Source organism: Aotus nancymaae, unplaced genomic scaffold (genome assembly GCF_030222135.1).
Source record: "Aotus nancymaae isolate 86718 unplaced genomic scaffold, 86718_ANA_hifiasm-v0.15.2.pri h1tg000018l, whole genome shotgun sequence".
Classification (NCBI taxonomy): Eukaryota; Metazoa; Chordata; class Mammalia; order Primates; family Aotidae; genus Aotus; species Aotus nancymaae.
In genome coordinates, this window is record NW_026988430.1 from 1,682,123 (window position 1) to 1,701,187 (window position 19,065).

Here is a 19,065-nt window from a genome sequence, read left to right on the forward strand (position 1 = left end):
TTGCATGGTGAGGGGGATGTGTGAGTGAGTGTATCAGCAGGAGGACAGAAGGCATTGCTGAGGAAGGGATTGAAATCTGGGGAGAGGGGGCAGTTGCTAAGTGAGGCAAGTCTTGTAGGATGTGAAGGAAAGGGGTCAGGGACACGAGAGGGTGAGGTTAGAAAGGAGAAGGGGAGCTCTGTTTTATTTGGCTCTGTTCAGATGTTACTTAATCCAGGCAGCAGCCTGTGAATTTGACAATATTTGCTCGATATTTCAGATCAAGAAGCTGTGGCTTATGGAGGTAAAGAAACTTACATAAGATCACATAGCAGAGTAGTGATAGAGCAGATTTAAACCAGATCTCTACTGTACCAAGTTCCCCAGATGGCCCAACATGGCAAGGGGCAAGTTAGATTACACTTAAAGGTTAGTGGAAACAGGGCTGTGAAACAGATAAACCAAGTTAGCTCTTGTGTCCAAAAGAGCGTTTGAAAGAAAAGGCCTGGCTGGACTCGGTGGCTCACACCTGTAATCCCAGCACTTTGGGAGGCTGAGGTGGGTGGATCACCTGCGGTCTGGAGTTCAAGACCAGCCTGGCCAACATGGTGAAACCCCATTTCTGCTAAAAATACAAAAAAAAATTAGCCAGGCGTGCTGGTGGGCACCTGTAATCCCAGCTACTCGGGAGGCTGAGGCAGAAGAATTGCTTGAACCCCGGAGGCAGAGATTGCAGTGAGCTGAGGTCACACCATTGCACTCCTGCCTGGACGACAAGCGCAAAACTCCGTCTCAAAAGAAAGAAAAAAGAAAAGGTCCAACTAAACTTGAGGTTGTATTCTAGGCCAATTCTTTATATTTTGACACTTTGCAACCAGTTGAAAAGTTTTACAGTGGCTGCTTCCTTCTGAAATTATTTAGTGGGGAGGAGACTTACTAAATAATTACTCTCTTGGATTACTAAATGGTTACTCTCTTGGAATATAGATTGGAATACCAATAAGATTAAATTGTGTATACACACGTATACTCTTTGTGTACTTGTATACATACATCCTACAAAGCACAGTGAGTTCCTATTCTAAATTTATCTTTGATTGATATATATGGACTCTTCCCCCTGCAACCAAAAATAACTAAATCACAGGTCTTGAGAATTGTAAATAAAAGAAAAAGTGACTTGGAACAGCCCTGATTTTCTTGCATCTCTTGTCTTGTAGGCCTTTGCCCAGTTTGATGCTGAGGGTGATGGGACAGTTGATGCTGAGAACATGTTGGAGGCCCTCAAGAATTCCAGTGGAGCTAATCTTCAGGGGGAGCTGAGCCACATCATCAGACAACTACAGGCCTGTTCTCTTGTTCCAGGTGAGGCTTTCATCTGCGTGCTCTCTTAGAACCCAAATGAACTTTGCTATACTGCTGATTGAAATGAGGCAAAATTGTGGCCACATGCAATGAACTCCCCCAACAGTATTTGTTAGGCACATGATCTGAATTGGCATTCAGTAGAGTCATCTTCGTTCCCCAGTACGGTGGTGTCAGCACTTCTACCACTTGATGAACCCTAGTCCGAGGCTGCCTTCCTTACTACATCTCTTTATTTCACACTCCACAGAAGCCACCTTTGGCCGCCACTGTTCCTTCTCTTAGGATCCTGCATTTCTTTTTTGCAACATATTACCATTGTAATTGATCAATTCATTATTCAATTATTAGTAAAGTGTTTGTCTTCACTCCTATACCGTAGTTCCACGAGGCCAGGGACCTTCTGTCTTATTTCTGCTGTGTCCTCACATTTGGCACATTTTTTTTGGAATGTGGTAAGCGCTTAGTGGTTTTCTTAGAAAGCTATTGCAGTAGTCCCTCCTTATCCATGCGGGAGATGTTCCAGGACCCCCAGTGGATGCCTGAAACCTAGGATAGTACCCAACCCTATGTATACTACGTATTTCTCTTATATATGTATACTTAGGATAAACTTTAATGTAAAAAAATAGGCATAATAAGAGGTCAATAACAATAGCTGATAATAGGATAATTATAACAATATACTGTAATAAAAGTTACAAGAATGTGGCCCCTCTTTTTTTCTCTCTCTCTGTCTCTCTCACAATATCTGTTTGTTCCATACTCAACTATTTTTGGGCTTTTGACCATGGGTAACTGAAATCGTGGATAAGGGAGGACTACTATTTTCAGAAATTTAAGAATAAAAATAGCTTAAAATTAAGCAATGAGCTTCTACATGGCGCATATGAAAAGACATGGCCTGTGTTTTTTTATGGTTTCTTTTGGGAGCTCACACTTATGTAAAGACAGTATCATAATAAAATTAACATTTTTTTTTCCAGTGAGAAGACAGTTGTGTTTGAAAGAGAAAAACACTTTGTACATTTTCCTTTTAGTCTTGGTTTACTTTATCTCAGAACTTTTCCTGCTCTGTGTGCTTGGCGTCATAATACTTAGGGCAGCAATGGAGGCAAAATAGATTTCACAGAACATAAGTGTAAATCTGGTTGCGCTTGACCCTCTGGCTTACTTACTGCTGAGTGATTTATTCAGCTAGGGAAGGATAGTGTCCATATATTAATGAAGAATATATACTTCTTGCCAGACATGGTGGCTCATGCCTGTAATCTCAGCACTTTGGGAGGCCAAAAAGGATTGCTTATAGCCAGGAGTTTGAGACCAGCCAGGGCAACATAGTGATACCCCATCTCTTAAAAAAGTTATCAGGGCATGGTAGTGTGCACTGTTGGTTCTAGCTACTCAGGATGCTGAGGCAGGAGGATTGCTTGAGCCCAGGAGGTTGAGGCTGTAGTGAGCCATGATGGCGCCACTGCATTCCAACCTTGGTGATAGAACAAGACCATCTCAAAAAAAAACAAATGTGCATTTCCATTCTCCTTCAGGTTGTCTTTAATTATGTAATTTTTATACGTGTTAACTTTTTCCCTAGTCTCATGGCAATTAAAATTATTATTATTATTATTACTATTTTTGAGATAGGGTCTCGCTCTGTCACCCAGGCTGGAGTGCAAGGGGATCTCTGTTCACTGCAGCCTCCACCTCCTGGGTTCAAGGGATACTTCTGCCCCAGCCTCCCAAGTAGCTAGGAATACAGACACCCGCCACCACGCCTGGCTAATTTTTATATTTTAAGTAGAGATGGGGTTTAACCATGTTTGCCAGGGTGGTCTCGAACTCCTGACCTCAAGTGATCCACCCATCCTGGCCTCCCAAAGTGTTGGGATTACAGGCGTGAGCCATCATGCCTGGCCTGTATTATCTTTAGCTAGCTTATATCTTAGCATTTACATATTACTCCACTTTTGCATTACCAGCATGTGGATAGCACGAGGAGCTTTATTTGGACACCTTAGGCAGTTTTAGGGAGGAAAGCAAAGGGGTTGAGACCTGGGATTCCACCAACAGATAATTCTTAGTGTACTGTTGTGCTGGGCAACTGTGGTAAAATGGGGGATTAGACTGAGAAAACTTCAGGGTCCAAATCTCAAGGCACTTACATAGCAGGCTTATGACTTAGGACTTCTACTCAGAAGTTTTCATCAGCACTCACTTTATCAGTCTTGGAATGCACCTTTGTAAGCTGAAGTTGTTTTGGTGGTGGGATGTTTTAGTGTCTAACCTTTGTCTACACTAAAACTAGTTCCTTTTGTATCTCATGGTGTTGGTGCTTAAGCATTTAAAAAAGAGACAGTACCTTTTCCTGATTCATTAGGCTTGGAATTAATCTACTGAAGACTAAATTAATTTACCAAATGTTTCAGCATATGAAAATACTTTTTCCATTATATGAACAAGTCTTTTTTTTTTTAAATAGGGTTTTGTCATGTTGCCAGGTCTGGTCTTGAACTCCTGAGCTCAGGCAATCCACCTGCCTTGGCCTCCTGAAACGTTGGGATTACAGGTGTGAGCAACTGCACCAGATCTGTTTTTTCACATGGGTTTTGAGCAAATCAGTGCAGCATCAGCAGTATCACAAATATGAAGCTCAGATACTACTGTGGAGTCAGCGAAGAAAAAGACTGAGCCACTACCGGCTTCTTTCTTCCTCAGCTTGCAAACAGCCTATCATGGGGCTTTGCCTTGTGATTGTGTGAGCTCATTCTCCTTAATAAACTCCCTTTTATATATACACATATCTATTAATTCTGTCCTTCTGGAGAACCCTGACTAATAGAGATTTTGGTACCAGAAGGGGTTCTAGAGGAAGAGAATTTTAAGGATGGATTTCTTTAGTTGGTTTTGGAGTTTTTGGAGTTAGCCATTTAATCTGATTAGACCCAAAAATGCTAAAGAGTCTACTTTTTTTTTTTTTTGAGACAGAGTTTTGCTCTTGTTACCCAGGCTGGAGTGCAATGGCGCGATCTCGGCTCACCGCAACCTCCGCCTCCTGGGTTCAGGCAATTCTCCTGCCTCAGCCTCCTGAGTAGCTGGGATTACAGGCATGCGCCACCGTGCCCAGCTAATTTTTGTATTTTTGGTAGAGACGGGGTTTCACCATGTTGACCAGGATGGTCTCGATCACTTGACCTCGTGATCCACCCGCCTCGGCCTCCCAAAGTGCTGGGATTACAGGCGTCAGCCACCGCTCCCAACCCGGGTCTACTTCTAATAGTATAGAAAACACTGTTAGTCCTTGGCACGAGCTGTTAAGAGAGTTATGCAAAATAAATGCACCTTATACTCCCGATTCACCTCTCTTGAGAGGCAAGGAGTTTATTGACTCCGTACATGATACCTTTGGCTATATGTGGAGAACCAAGGACTATAATGAAGTTGGTTGGTGCTCCTAAGTTTGCTGGACAAAGTGATGAAAGGAAAGGATGAGCTCAGGGATTTTCTCTCCAGAAATGCATACTTAGCCTCACATCTTCCAAAAGTGCCCAGGTGAGAGTCTTATCTCCTTTAGACAAAGGGCTGAAATTGTGGAAAATCAGACACAAGCTCATAGCATTTGAGAGACTGACCTGTGGTTAAAGCTGCATGCTCAGCCTCAGTAGGTGTCTACTTTTAAAATGAGGGCATTGATTGGGAAAGAATGGGACCCAAGGCATAGTTGGAATAGACATACCTAGCAGCTGGCAGAACTCACACATTGGCTCCCTGACCAGTAGGGTAAGAGCTATTATGGTGGGAAAGGCCAATTGGAAGCCATTAGAGCTGGCTCTACCTAGAAAAATAGTAAATCAAAAACAATATCACACTGCTGGAGGAACTGCAGAGATTGGTGCCACCATCAAGAACTTGAAAGATGCAAGGATGGTTATTCCCACCACGTTCCCATTCAACTCTCCTATTTGGCCTGTGCAGAAGACAGACGAATCTTGGAGAGTGATGGTGGATTATTTTAAGGTTAGCCAAGTGGTGACTCCAAGTGCAGCTGCTGTACCAGATGTGGTTTCATTGCTTGAGGAAATTGACACACCTCCTGGTACCTGGTATGCAGCCATTGATTTGGCAAATGCCTTTTTCTCCATTCCTGTCCATAAGGCCCAGCAGAAGCAATTTGCCTTCAGCTGACAAGGCCAGCAGTATATGTTCACTCTCTTACCTCAGGGGTATATCAGCTCTCCAGCTTTGTGTCACAATCTTGTTTGCAGAGATCTTTGTCACTTTTCCCCTCCACCAGATATCATGCCGGTCCATTACATTGATGACATTATGCTGATTGGACTCAGTGATAGAGAAGTAGCAAACACACTGGACTTGTTGGTGAGACCTTTGTGTGCCAGGGGTGGTAAATACATTTCAAATAAATGCAGGGACCTTCTACCTCAGTGAAATTTTTAGGGATCCAGTGGTGTGGGGCCTGTGGAGACATTCCTTCTAAGGTAAAGGGTAAGTTGCTATATTTGGCCCCTCCTACAACAAAGAAAGAGGCACAATGCCTAGTGGACCGACTTGGATTTGGAGGCAACACATTTCTCATTTGGATATGTTACTCTGGCCTGTTTATTGAGTGACCCGAAAGGCTGCCAGTTTTAAGTGGGGTCCAGAACAGGAGAAGGCTCTGCAATAGGCCCAGGCTGCTGTGCAAGCTGCTCTGCCACTTGGGTCATAATGATTCAGCAGATCCAGTGGTGCTTGGGGTGTCAGTGCAGACAGAGATGCTGTCTGGAGCCTTCGGTCGACCCTATAGGTGAATCACAGCAGAGGCCATTAGGATTTTGGAGCAAGACCCTACCATCTTCTGCAGATAACCGCTCTCCTTTTGAGAGACAGCTCTTGGCCTGTGACTGGGCCTTGGTAGAAACTGAATGCTTGACTATGGGTCACCAAGTTACCTTGTGACCTGAATGGCCTATCATGAACTGGGAGCTTTCTGACCCATCCAGCCATGAAGTGAGTTGTGCACAGCAGCTTTCCATCATCAGATGGAAGTGGTATATACGTGATTGGGCTTGGGCAGGTCCTGAAGGCACAGGTAAGTTACATGAGGAAGTGGCTCAAATGCCCATGGTCCCCATTCCTGCCACCCTGCTTTCTTTCTCCCAGCCTGCACCAATGGCCTCATGGGGGGGTTCTCTATTAATCAGCTGACATCTTGGTGTGTGACCTGAGCCTCGTTTTCCTCAGTGGTTAAAAAGGCTACCTGTACCTTCTGTACCTCCCCCTCACCTTATTGTAGGGACGGAATGATATGATGTACATGGAGACACCTTACTGGTTGTAAAATGCCGTTGGAAATTGTGGTAATGGCAGTGATTGTATTGTCATTATCACTGTCTTAGTATCTTAGTATAGAAGCAGTTATGCTTTTACTCTTAATGCACTGAACTTTATTTCTACCCCGTATTCTATATGCAAGACTTCATTAAAAACTTAGTGTTTAAGTGCTTATGTATTTTTGAAGTTTGGATTGAAACAAATAATCATTGTTCTAGGACTTCTAAAATTCTGTTCAACTGAAATTAATTATTATTATTATTATTTTTTGAGGCAGAGTTTTGCTCTCGTTCCCCAGGCTGGAGTGCAATGGTGTGATCTCAGCTCACTGCAACCTCTTCCTCCCGAGTTCAAGCGATTCTCCTGCCTCAGCCTCCTAAGAAGCTGGGATTACAGGCGCCCACCACCACGCCCAGCTAATTTTTTTGTATTTTTAGTAGAGACAGGGTTTCACCATGTTGGCCAGGCTGGTTTCGAACTCCTGACCTCAGGTGATCTGCCCACCTTGGCCTCCCAAAGTGCTGGGATTACAGGCATGAGCCACCACATCTGGCCTAAATTAATTCTTAAGTTCAGAATGCTACTGGTTCATTTCTTTAAAACTTACTTAGATTTTTAAATGATTAAAACTGAAAATGCCAATGAAGGTTGTTAATGACTGCTTTTAATTTAGCCAGTTCAGATAGACACCAGGCAGGGGATGTGGAAACTATGGTGGCTTCCCCAAAATGCCAAAAACGGATTTTGTCTATTTAGGTTTCATAGACATATTTTCAGAGTCAAAGGAGGGCCTTGGTGTTCACTCGTCAATGATACTGCGCTTCCTGCACCGCAATCGGCTCTCCAGTGCAGTGATGCCCTACCCGATGTTGGAGCACTGCAATAACATGTGCACCATGAGGTCTTCCGTTCTCAAGGAGTCTCTGGATCAGCTGGTGCAAAAAGAAAAGGGTATGTGTATGGGGGGTTCTCCTGAAAATACTCTTATCATTTCTTCTAAATGTAGTATTGATAAAATGAGCCAATCCTTTTCCCTACCTTTATTTCTGAAAATACAAAGTAATGAGTTTGTAGCATAAGAATGTGATCCTCATTCCCTTTCTTCCTTCCTAACACGGCTGGTTTCTCATTCACTTCTCTGCTCAGATGTGACTTCAGGGATGCCTTTTCTGTTGATCTAATTAACAGCACTCCCACTCCCCAGCTTCTGGTCAGGATCACCTTTGCAGGTTTAATGGTCGAAGTAGCTCTTACTGTTATCTGAAGTTGTAGCATTATTGATTCACTTGTATGTTGTCTGTGTTATGTGCTTCCGTATTCCTGCACTGGGCCTGTTGCATCGTAGGTACTCAATGAGTATTTGGTGGATAAATGAGGGAACCCAGCACAAACTCACTCAGAGATGGCAACAGAAGTTCATGCGTGTATAGATAGGTCTGTGGAACATAACAGAGTCCAGACATACACCCAATATACATGTGAGAATATAGTACCAGATAAAGTCAGCGTTATAAATCAGGATGGAAAGGCGAACTGTCAACAGATGGAAGTAGGGTACCTCGTTAGCCATTTGAAGAAAAAATAAAACTAGATTTTTTTTTTCTGGAGAGTGAGTTTCACTCTTGTTGCCCAGGCTGAAGTGCAGTGGTGTGAACTCCAGAACTTCCACCTCCCAGGTTCAAGTGATTCTCCTACCTCAGCATCCCTGGTAGCTGGGATTACAGGCATGCGCCACCAAGCCCAGCTAATTTCTGTATTATTAGTAGAGATGGGGTTTCGCCATGTTGGTCAGGCTGATCTCAAATTCCTGACCTCAGATGATCCACCCACCTTGGCCTCCCAAAGTGCTGGGATTACAGGCGTGAGCCTCAGCACCTAGCTGAAACTAGATTCTTAATACATTCCATTCACTAAAATAAATTTCAGATGATCAGAAAGTTCAACTAAAAATAAAATGCTAAAAATATTGGAAGAAAATAGTTCCACTTTGTAAAATACAGAACAGCCTTTTTTTTTTTTTTTTTTCTGAGAGGAAGTCTTGCTCTGATGCCCAGGCTGGAGTGCAGTGGTGCAATCTTGGCTCACTGCAGCCTTTGCCTCCTGAGTTCAAGCTATTCTCCTGCCTCAGCCTCCCAGGTAGCTGGGATTACAGGCATACAACAAGATGCCCAGCTAATTTTTGTATTTTTAGTAGAGACAGGGTTTCGCCATGTTGGCCAGGCTGGTCTTGAACTCCTGACCTCCGGTGATCCTCCCAGCTCGGCCTCCCAAAGTGCTGGGATTATAGGCGTGAGCCACCTCGCCCCGCTGGAACAGCCTTTCTAAGCAAGACATGAAACCTGGAATCTGTGAAAGAAAAAATTAATAGATTATTCTGTATGAAAATTCAACCTTCCTCACAGCAAAAGATATCATAGGCAGAGTCAAAAGCAAATGGCATTCTAGATAACAAAAATAAATTTTGTAACATGTTAAAGACACAATTGACTAAATTTTTTATTAACTCCACCCTTGGGCAATTATGTCACTCTGTGTTCCTCAGTTTCTTTATTTTATTTATTTATTTTTTTTGAGATGGAATCTTTCTGTCTCCCAGTCTGCTGTGCAGTGGTGTGATCTCGGCTCACTGTAACCTCCGCCTCCCAGGTTCAAGCAATTCTCAAGCTTCAGCTTCCTGAGTAGCTGGAATTACAGGCAGGTGCCACCATTCCTGGCTAATTTTTTTATTTTTAGTCGAGATGGGGTTTCACCATGTTGGCCAGCCTGGTCTTGAACTCCTGACCTGAAGTGATCTGCCTGCCTTGGCTTCCTAAAGTAGGGGAATTACAGTGTGCGCCACTGAGGCCAGCCAGTTTCTTTATTTTTAAAATGAATTAATACATAAAGAATGTATAAAAAGCACATGGCTAGGCGGCATGGTGGCTAATGCCTATAATCCCAGTACACTGGGAGGCCGAAGTGGGAAGATGACTTGAGGCCAGGAATTTGACAGCAGCCTGGGCAACACAGGTGACCCCCATCTCTATAAAAAATTTTTTGAAAATTAGCCAGGTGTGGTGACACATGCCTGTATTCCCAGCTACTTGGGAGACCGAGGCGGGAGGATCAAAATATTTGAATTGACCCAGAAGAAAATGGAAGAGGGCAGGACTAGACTGTACTCAGAGGCAAGTAGCTTAAAAAGTGTCACTCATTTCTACACAAGTGGAGTAAAAAAAAAAAAAGTGTCACTCATTATTTAAAAATATAAATTCAAACTGTAATTTACCGTTTTCTTCTCGGCATGGTTTTGCAGATGTATCAGTGATTAGAGAATTGCATTAACATGAGATGATGGGGTAATCTTTGGCCAGTGGGTTCTTTGGAAGGAGACATGATTTTCATGTTAGACAGGTATGTGCGTGAAAACCCACTCACAACACTGGCGAACTACAAAAGGATTTGGAAGGAGATTGTAAGGGAGATTTGTGTTTCTAGGGCCAAAGTACCAAACGTATTTCTGTTAGATATTTTAAGGGACTCTTTTTTTCCCCTTGCGAAAGAGATGTCATATAATAAACTCTGGTTTCCCCTGCAGAAAGCCCTGGAGATCTGACTAGAAGCCCAGAGATGGATAAACTCAAGTCAGTAGCAAAGTGCTATGCTTATATAGAAACGTCCTCCAACTCTGCCGACATTGACAAGATGACAAACGGAGAAACGTCTTCCTACTGGCAGTCAGATGGCAGTGCCTGTTCACACTGGATTCGGTGGGTGGTGTACCATACTTTTTAATTTTTTTTAATTTTGGAATGTTTTCTTCTTAACTGCTTTCATTTTTTAAGTGGCTGTGAAGGTGCTTAAAGAATCAAGTAAAAGGAATTGTGTGAAATCATGTAACCTGGCTTATATATTCATAAACAGAAAATTTCCCTGATATTTTTAAGGAGGAAATAACATTTCGTTAATTTCAGATTAGTACTGATTTTATATCTTTTTTCACTAGTTTCTCATCACAAAGAACAAGTATTTATATGTGATTGTATGTTGAAATATCCTTTCTCTCCTTTTTTTTTTTAAGACAGGATGTCTTTTTGTCACCCAGGCAGGAGTGCAGTGGTGCAGTCATAGCTCACTGTAACCTCGGACTCCTGGGTTCAAGCAGTCTTCCTGCCTCAGTTTCTATAGCTGGGATTTAGGCATGTACCCCCATGCCTCACTAGTTTCTTTGCACTTTTTTGTAGAGACGGGGTCTCACAGGCCAGGCACGGTGGCTCATGCCTGTAATCTTAGCACTCTGGGAGGCTAAGGTGAGTGGATCACCTGAGGTCAGGAGTTTGAGACCAGCCTGGCCAACATGGTGAAACCCCATCTCTATTTTAAAAAAAAAAAGAAAAGAAAAAGAAATGGGGCCTCACCACGTTGCCCAGGCTAGGCTCAGACTCCTGGCCTTAATCCTTCTACCTTGACCTCCCAAAGTGTTGGAATTACAGGCGCGAGTCCCTGTACCCAGTCCATTTCTATACTTTTTTTTTTTTTAAATGGAATCTTGCTCTGATGCCCAGGCTGGAATGCAGTGCACGATCTGTGCTCACTGCAACTTCTGCCTCTCAGGTTCAAGCAGTTCTCCTGCCTCAGCCTCCCAATTAGCTGGGATTGCAGGTGCCCACCACTACACCCAGCTAATTTTTGTATTTTTAGTAGAGGCAGGAGTTCACCATGTTGGCCAGGCTGGTCTCAAACTCCAGACTTTAGATGATCTGCCCGCCTTAGCCTTCCAAAGTGCTGGGATTACAGGTGTGAGCCACAGCATCCAGCCCGTTTCTATACATTTTTGAAATTCACTGTATGCAAGTGAGTTGGTCACTTTAGAAGAAGGAATGGTGGCCGAGCGCGGTGGCTCACGCCTATAATCCCAGCACTTTGGGAGGCCGAGGCGGGTGGATCACGAGGTTAAGAGATCGAGACCATCCTGGTCAACATGGTGAAACCCTGTCTCTACTAAACATACAAAAAATTAGCCGAGCATGGTGGCGCGCACCTGTAGTCCTGGCTACTTGGGAGGCTGAGGCAGGAGAATTGTTTGAACCCAGGAGGCGGAGGTTGTGGTGAGCCTAGATCGCGCCATTGCACTCCAGCCTAGGTAACAAGAGCGAAACTCCGTCTTGGAAAAAAAAAAAAAAAGAAGAAGGAATGGTATGGTCAGGAATCCTAGAGTGGAGCTGATGATAATAAACTGTGGTATTTCTGGAAGTTCGGAAGCTGCTATTGAAATTTTCACCTGTCCCCTCAGAAAACAGGCTAATTCCAGTTGGTAGAAATAAGTGCCAGATGTAATTATATTGTTTTCTCCTAGAGGGCACATTTGACCTTTAGATATTTAATTTACAGATGAGGAAATATACTCAATTCTTTGTATATGGTTTAAAATTTGCTTTTTGCCAGGTAAAGGGATTTTGTTAGAATGTTCATATTGTTTTTTTCCTTCCTGTACAAATAGCTTAAAAGGAATCATAAGATTAATCTTGAACCGAAACGTCTTTTAGAGGTGTGGGAAGGTCATAAGGACTTTGAAACTCCTAGCCAGCATTTCAAGTTAGTTGCTGTTGGGAGAATCAGCCTTTGGGTGTATCACATGTAGGATCTTTGAGATGGGACTTCTGGATCCTGTCAGTTCTTGATGCATATAAACATTTCTGGTTTCTGCTCTCTGTGTTTTCTAGTTTAAAAATGAAGCCAGATGTAGTGCTTAGGCACCTGTCCATTGCAGTGGCTGCCACTGACCAGAGCTACATGCCACAGCAGGTGACGGTGGCTGTGGGGAGGAGTGCCAGCGATCTTCAGGAAGTCCGAGACGTGCATATCCCCAGCAATGTCACTGGCTATGTGACGCTGCTGGAAAATGCCAACATCAGTCAGCTCTGTAAGTTCAACAGAACTGAGGGGATGGGAAGAGGCAAGGAAGTAATATTTTCTAGCAGAAGGCCCTTTGAAGTGGAGAGACTGTTAGTTTTTGAGATTTGATTTGCTTCTTAGGACGTACACTAAAGTGGTTATTATTTCATCCATTAAGTGTTGTAGAAATTACAGATTAGCGGCCGGGTCACGACATGCTGGCTCACGACTGTAATCCCAGCACTTTGGGAAGCCAAGGCAGGCAGATCACTTCAGGTCAGGAGTTCAAAACCAGTCTGGCCAACATGGTGAAATCACATCTCTACTAAAAGTACAAGAATTAGCCGGGCATGGCACTGCATACCTGTAATCCCAGCCGCTCAGGGGGGCTAAGGCAGAAGAATCACTTGAACCTGGGAGGCTGAGGCTGCAGTGAGCCAAGATTGCGCCACTGCACTCCATCCTGGATGACAAAGCAAGACTCTATCTCAAAAAAAAAGAAAGGAAAAATTATAGAAGTGCAGTGAAACAACTTTTCTCATTAAAATATTTTATTCCCGGGCCGGGCGTGGTGGCTCACGCTTGTAATCCCAGCACTTTCGGAGGCCGAGGCGGGTGGATCACGAGGTCAAGAGATCGAGACCATCCTGGTCAACATGATGAAACCCCATCTCTACTAAAAATACAAAAAATTAGCTGGGCATAGTGGCGCGTGCCTGTAATCCCAGCTACTCAGGAGACTGAGGCAGGAGAATTGCCTGAACCCAGGAGGCGGAGGTTGCGGTGAGCCGAGATTGCGCCATTGCACTCCAGCCTGGGTAACAAGAGCGAAACTCCGTCTCAAAAAAAAAAAAAAATTTTTATTCCCATTTTTTTTTAATTACAGGTCTAAAATGATCCTCTTTGACTTGATATTCCCATTTTCTTATCAGAAAATTAGAAAAATATAAACAAAAATACTCAACTTCTCCTATCCAGGGATTGTTCCTGTGACTGCCTTGCTGTGGATCCTTGCAGACCTTTCCTTGTGTTTGTGTATTTTTGTAAGTGTGTGCATGGTTTACATGCACACACATGCGCAGACGTATTTACACACCTTTTTTCCTAAAAAAGAGTTGTATGTATCTGTTCACATATATCTATACATATCTTTTTACAAAAATGTTGATAATCTGTGCATGTTCTTCTGTAATTTTTTAGAATGTGTTATATTCATGAGCACCCTTATTTAGTGTTGTAAAAATATGCTGTAATTGGCTGGGTGCACTTTCTTACACCTGTAATCCCAGGACTTCAGGAGGTCGAGGAGGGCAGATTGCCTGAGCTCAGGAGTTCCCGAATAACCTGGGCAACGTGGTGAAACCCCATCTCTACTAAAGTACAAAAAATTAGCCAGCCATGGCGGCATGCACCTGTAGTCCCAGCTACTCAAGAAGCTGAGGCAAGAGAATTGCTTGAACCCAGGAGGCGGAGGTTGCAGTGAGCTAAGATCACGCCACTGTACTCCAGCCTGGGTGACAGAGTGAGAGCAAGCCTTTGTCTCAGAAAAAACAAACAAACAAAAAAAAAACCTGCTGTAATTGGCCGGGTGCAGTAGCTCACACTTGTAATCTTAATCTAAAAAAAAAAAAAGCCATAATTTGAACCCGCCCCCTAGTCTTGGACATTTAGGTTGTTCCCAATTTTATACCATTATAACCTTGCTTTACACGTAGCATTTTGGAAATAATCACAAGTCTGTGATTTCTTTCCAGGCTTATTTCATTCAGAGAACTGGAATGCTTCATGTTTTATCTCATTTCTTCTAATGCTTTCCTGGGCCAAAAGAAGTATCTTTGCTCAAAGGAACTGAGGCCTAGAGAGTCTTTGTGTCTAACCCCTAGGCAAATAAGTATTTAGGTTTGTGGCTTCCTGTCTTATATTGTGATCTTTTCTCTAAGTTGTGTCCTTTTTAACTTCTTACCTTCTCTCTTCTGACCCAAATAAGAAATTGTGACATCTCTTAAAACTGAGTCATGTCTATATCATCTATTTGGATTCGATTATTAAAAATAAATTCTCACAGTTGCTTATAAGCCAGCTACTGTCCTATAACTTAATCCAAATTTCAGGACCCTAGGAAGAATTCTAGAAATGTTCTTACCATGTATTCAGTCAGGCTTGTTTTAAAGCTCAAGACTCCTAAGTTCCTAAGAAGTTTTGTTGTAAAGACTTAAGCCACCCTTAATTTTACACATTATTCTTATGATTTCTTAGATTTGCCAATGCTCTTTACCAAATTTATTATATACCAGTTCCATTACACGTGCTATTTATTTCTGTCATCAAAATACATCTTCAGCATTTTCTTTTCAAAATGTCTGTTACTATTTTGCTATTAGTTGGGAGGCTAGCATTTGCCTAACTAAAGAAGTTAATCCAATACTGAATTTTTTGTTTGTGCTCAACAGATGTCCAGATTAACATAAAGCGTTGTCTTAGCGATGGCTGCGACACTAGAATTCATGGTCTCAGGGCTGTTGGCTTTCAGAGAGTTAAGAAGTCTGGGGTCTCAGTCTCAGATGCTTCTGCAATATGGTATTGGTCTCTGCTGACATCTCTGGTGACGGCTTCTATGGAGACAAATCCCGCCTTTGTCCAGACAGTGCTGCACAATACTCAGTAAGTCATTCTCTCTGTTTTCCAGCCCCTCAACATGGCATGCTTTCATTCTCCCCTCATCCTTTAGGGATTATCACTGAGCAGCCTTCCATCATCGACCATTGTGGCTCAGTCAGCTCGGCCTCAGGTGCCCTAGTGTTTCCTGTTCGTGCCTCTCAGCTCCGCGCTGCTTCTCTCTTTGATTGACATTCTGACTTTACAGACTGAAAAAGTGCCATTCCACCTTCCTGCTCCTCCTCATACGGTTCTACAGTGTTCTTCTTCAGCTCTCTAAGTGGATTAGTCTTGTGAGAAGGTCATTTATGCTGTCCCTCTTCCTGTCCATTGGGAAATAATTGCTCATGTTTATATAGGATTCGATGTTGCATAAAACACTTTCAGATGCTATTATTTTACCTACTGACACTGAAATGTACCTGTGAAAATTACCATTTTATAGATGCAGATGTTGTGACCTTTCCTAAAGTCACATGACCAGGCAATAATGGATGAGTTTGAATCTTGGTCTTTGGATATCCAAGTTGAGGGCTCTCTCTGCTAATGAGTGAAATCTTTTCCGGGGTACTAAAATAATTTATTTTGAAATGTAGAATACTTTTGAAATTTTTCTCTTATAAAATGATCTAGAGGCCAGGCATGGTGGCTCATACCTGTAATCTCAGTACTTTGGGAAGCCGAGGCAGGCAGATCACTTGAGGCTAGGAGTTCAAGACCAGCCTGGCCAACATGGTGAAAACCCATCTCTGTTAAAAAATACAAAAATTAGCAGGATGTGGTGGCGCGCACCTGTAATCCCAGCTACTTGAGAGGCTGAGGCATGATGAGAATCACTTGAAGCCAAGAGGTAGAGGTTGCAGTGAGCCGAGATCGCACCGTTGCACTCCAGCCTGGGTGACAGAACAAGACTCTGTCTCAAAATAAAAAAAAATTAGAACAAAAAGACCAAGTACTAACGTATAAGCCGAATCCAACCAGGTATAGCAGCACTGAAATACTAGTATTGTGCAGATTCAGTAACTGATAATAGGCATCTATAGTGTAGGCTGTGAGAGTATCAGCCGAAAAGAGATTGCTAGTATTTTGCTCTCTAGACATCTTTTGAGATTTGTTAGCACTATTGAATAAAACTATTTAGCAAATAACATTGCTGCAATGCTAGTTCTGAAGGGTAATAGTTGCCCATACCTCATTCTTTCTTCCTCTTTTAACATGGATAATTTCTCACTAAGTTATTTCATACTTAGAGAAACATTGCAAGTATACATTAATTTAACAAAGAATTTTTATTTCTTCCTCAGTCATTTGAGAGTTATTTGCCAGCCTGCGCCCCATGTCCCTGCATGCTTTAGTGTGTTACATCTATAAACAAGAACATTCACTGACAACCATTGAAATCAGGAAATCAACTTTGGTGTCGGTTGCTACCATCTTCAGACTCCCTTTAAGTTTTGCAGGTTGTCCCAGTCACACCCCTTACAGCAAAAGGATCCGACGAAATACTCTGCATTTCACTGTCTTATCTCTCTAGTGTCCTTCATTCTGGAACAATTCCTTAGTATTTCCTCGACTTTCATGACTCTGATACTTTTGAAAATGACAGATCAGTTATTTTGAAGAGTGTCCTTCAGTTCTGGTTTATTTGATGTTTCATTGTGATCAGATTTAGGTTTTGTATGTATCTCTAGCAGGAATATCATAGACGTGATGCTTTGCTCTCATTGCATCCCATCGGGTGGCACACAGCTTCAGATAGTCCGAATTCTAGTGCAGTCATGTCAACTTTGATCACTTGATTAACATGGTTTTTGCCAGACTTTTCCATTGTAAAATAATTATTTTTCACTTGGTAATTAATAAATGCATTGAAGGAGGTACTTTGAGACTATGTAAATATCTCATTCCTCATTAAATGCCTGGAATCAGCCATTTTTCTGAATCAGAGGCTCTTTAGGTGGAGACCCACCTGCCTCGGCCTCCCAAAGTGCTGAGATTATAGGCGTGAGCCACCATGCCCGGCCTATTTGTGTATTTGTGAGTCCCTTCTCTGATATTAAGAAACTTGCTTCCCATCACACTTGATATATTTCCATACTTATGCAGTCCACCTTTATGCAACCAGTGTCCCATTGCCCCTGCCCTTGCGTGGATACCCTCCCTGTCCCATTCCTGCTCCAGCATCTTTTGCAGGGCTACTGCTGTGGCCACCCTTGCACAGATACCCTTCTTATCTTCCCTGAGTACTGTACCCTGTGCCAGGCCACCCTTCTTGCCCCACTTGGTGCCTGCATTGCATGCCAGGCCCTACCTTTGTGAAGATACCTTTCTCACCTGGCTCAGCCTCTGAAACTTCACTGTAGGCCACCACGACTCCTCCCCTTTCTCCCCAACACATACAAATGCCTGTGCTGCACAGCCCCATCTTATGGATTGGATTTTCAGGAAAAGGGAGAGGTTTCTATATTATTTTTTGGAAGATGTGCCAAGTGGTTCAAGAATGGACACTTTTTTTTTTTTTTTTTTGAGACAGAGTCTCACTCTGTCACCCAGGCTGAAGTTCAATGGAGTGATCTTGGCTCACTGCAACCTCCACCTCCTGGGTTCAAGTGATTCTTCTGCCTCAGCCTCCCAAGTAGCTGGGACTACAGGTGCATGCCACCACACCGGCTAACTTTGTATTTTTGGTAGAGATGGGGTTTTCCCATATTGGCCAGGCTGGTCTCGAACTCCTGACCTCGTGACCTGCCCACCTCGGCCTCCCAAAGTGCTGAGATTACAGGTGTGAGCCACCATGCCCGGCTGGAAGAATGGACATATTTTAAAGTTTATGACCCTGATCAGTTTTACTAGGTTATCTGCAATGATATTTTCATGCACTCCTGCCTTTTTAAGATCAGTGATCTAAATCTGTTTTAAAATTAAAGATTTATTGGAAAAAATATCAATGAGGAAAAATAGGTAAGGAAAAATATTTTGAGACAGAAGTGTTTGCCTGTGTCAGGGGCAATAAATTCAGGAAATGATTGCATGCTACTTGTGTGCATTAGACCTCACGGATCAGCTGCATCTACATGTAGCTGCCGTGTTTGTGCAACCCAAAAATGACTCATTGTGTAGACAGGAACAGAAACTAGGGCAGAGTGCGAGCTGACGCTGTGTTAGTTTTGCTGTATTGTCTCTATTTTAAAATGTAGAAATGAAATTGTTTCAGGGATTTTCATTACCATTATCATGAAGCAACTGTCAGTTGTAGAATTTTGACTTATTTTGATACATTCACAGAATACCTTGAAATTTTCATGGCACACTCACTTACCTAGCACAGTTGCTAGCACACAGTAGGACTCAGAAATCATGTGTTGCATAAATGTTTGATGACTGCTAATCTAGAGGAGATAAAGCTGTTGGGGGATTCAGAAAGATAAACACGTAAGCAAAGACAGGAAAAGAGAAACATTGAAACATACGTTAAGGCGGAAAGGCCAAGAAGCATGCGGGAGTGGAGACGGTGGCATGCTGATCTGTTCAGGAGAAAATGAAATTCATGACGCATCTTTAGATACCGTAGATCCCATAGATCTTAAGATTGCAGGTAGAAAATTTTCTTTTCTTTTTTTTCCCTATTGCTGCTAAACAAATTATAAAATAAATATCCTACTGATCCACAAGTTGCTCTGCCTCTTGGGTCAGTTTTTTTTTAACAATACTTAACATGAAAGCTGGATTCCAGAGAGTTGAATAAGCTTTATTCAACAGAGGGAAGCAGAACTCCTAAAAGAAAGAAAAACAGATAGATAGATAGATAGATAGATAGATAGATAGATAGATAGATAAAGAGAGAGAGGCTATAGAGAGAGAGAG

General features: G+C 42.7%; 1 protein-coding gene across 1 annotated transcript in view; it reads left to right on the forward strand.

The window, feature by feature from the left end:
• Positions 1-19,065, forward strand: part of ZZEF1 (zinc finger ZZ-type and EF-hand domain containing 1) — a 133,964-nt gene that overhangs the window by 18,694 nt on the left and 96,205 nt on the right. The window contains exons 2-6 of the mRNA XM_021671289.2: positions 1,200-1,344; positions 7,429-7,623; positions 10,250-10,421; positions 12,375-12,574; positions 14,997-15,207. Of these exons, the coding sequence (XP_021526964.2) occupies positions 1,200-1,344; positions 7,429-7,623; positions 10,250-10,421; positions 12,375-12,574; positions 14,997-15,207 (923 nt within the window). The remainder of the gene's footprint in view (positions 1-1,199; positions 1,345-7,428; positions 7,624-10,249; positions 10,422-12,374; positions 12,575-14,996; positions 15,208-19,065) is intronic.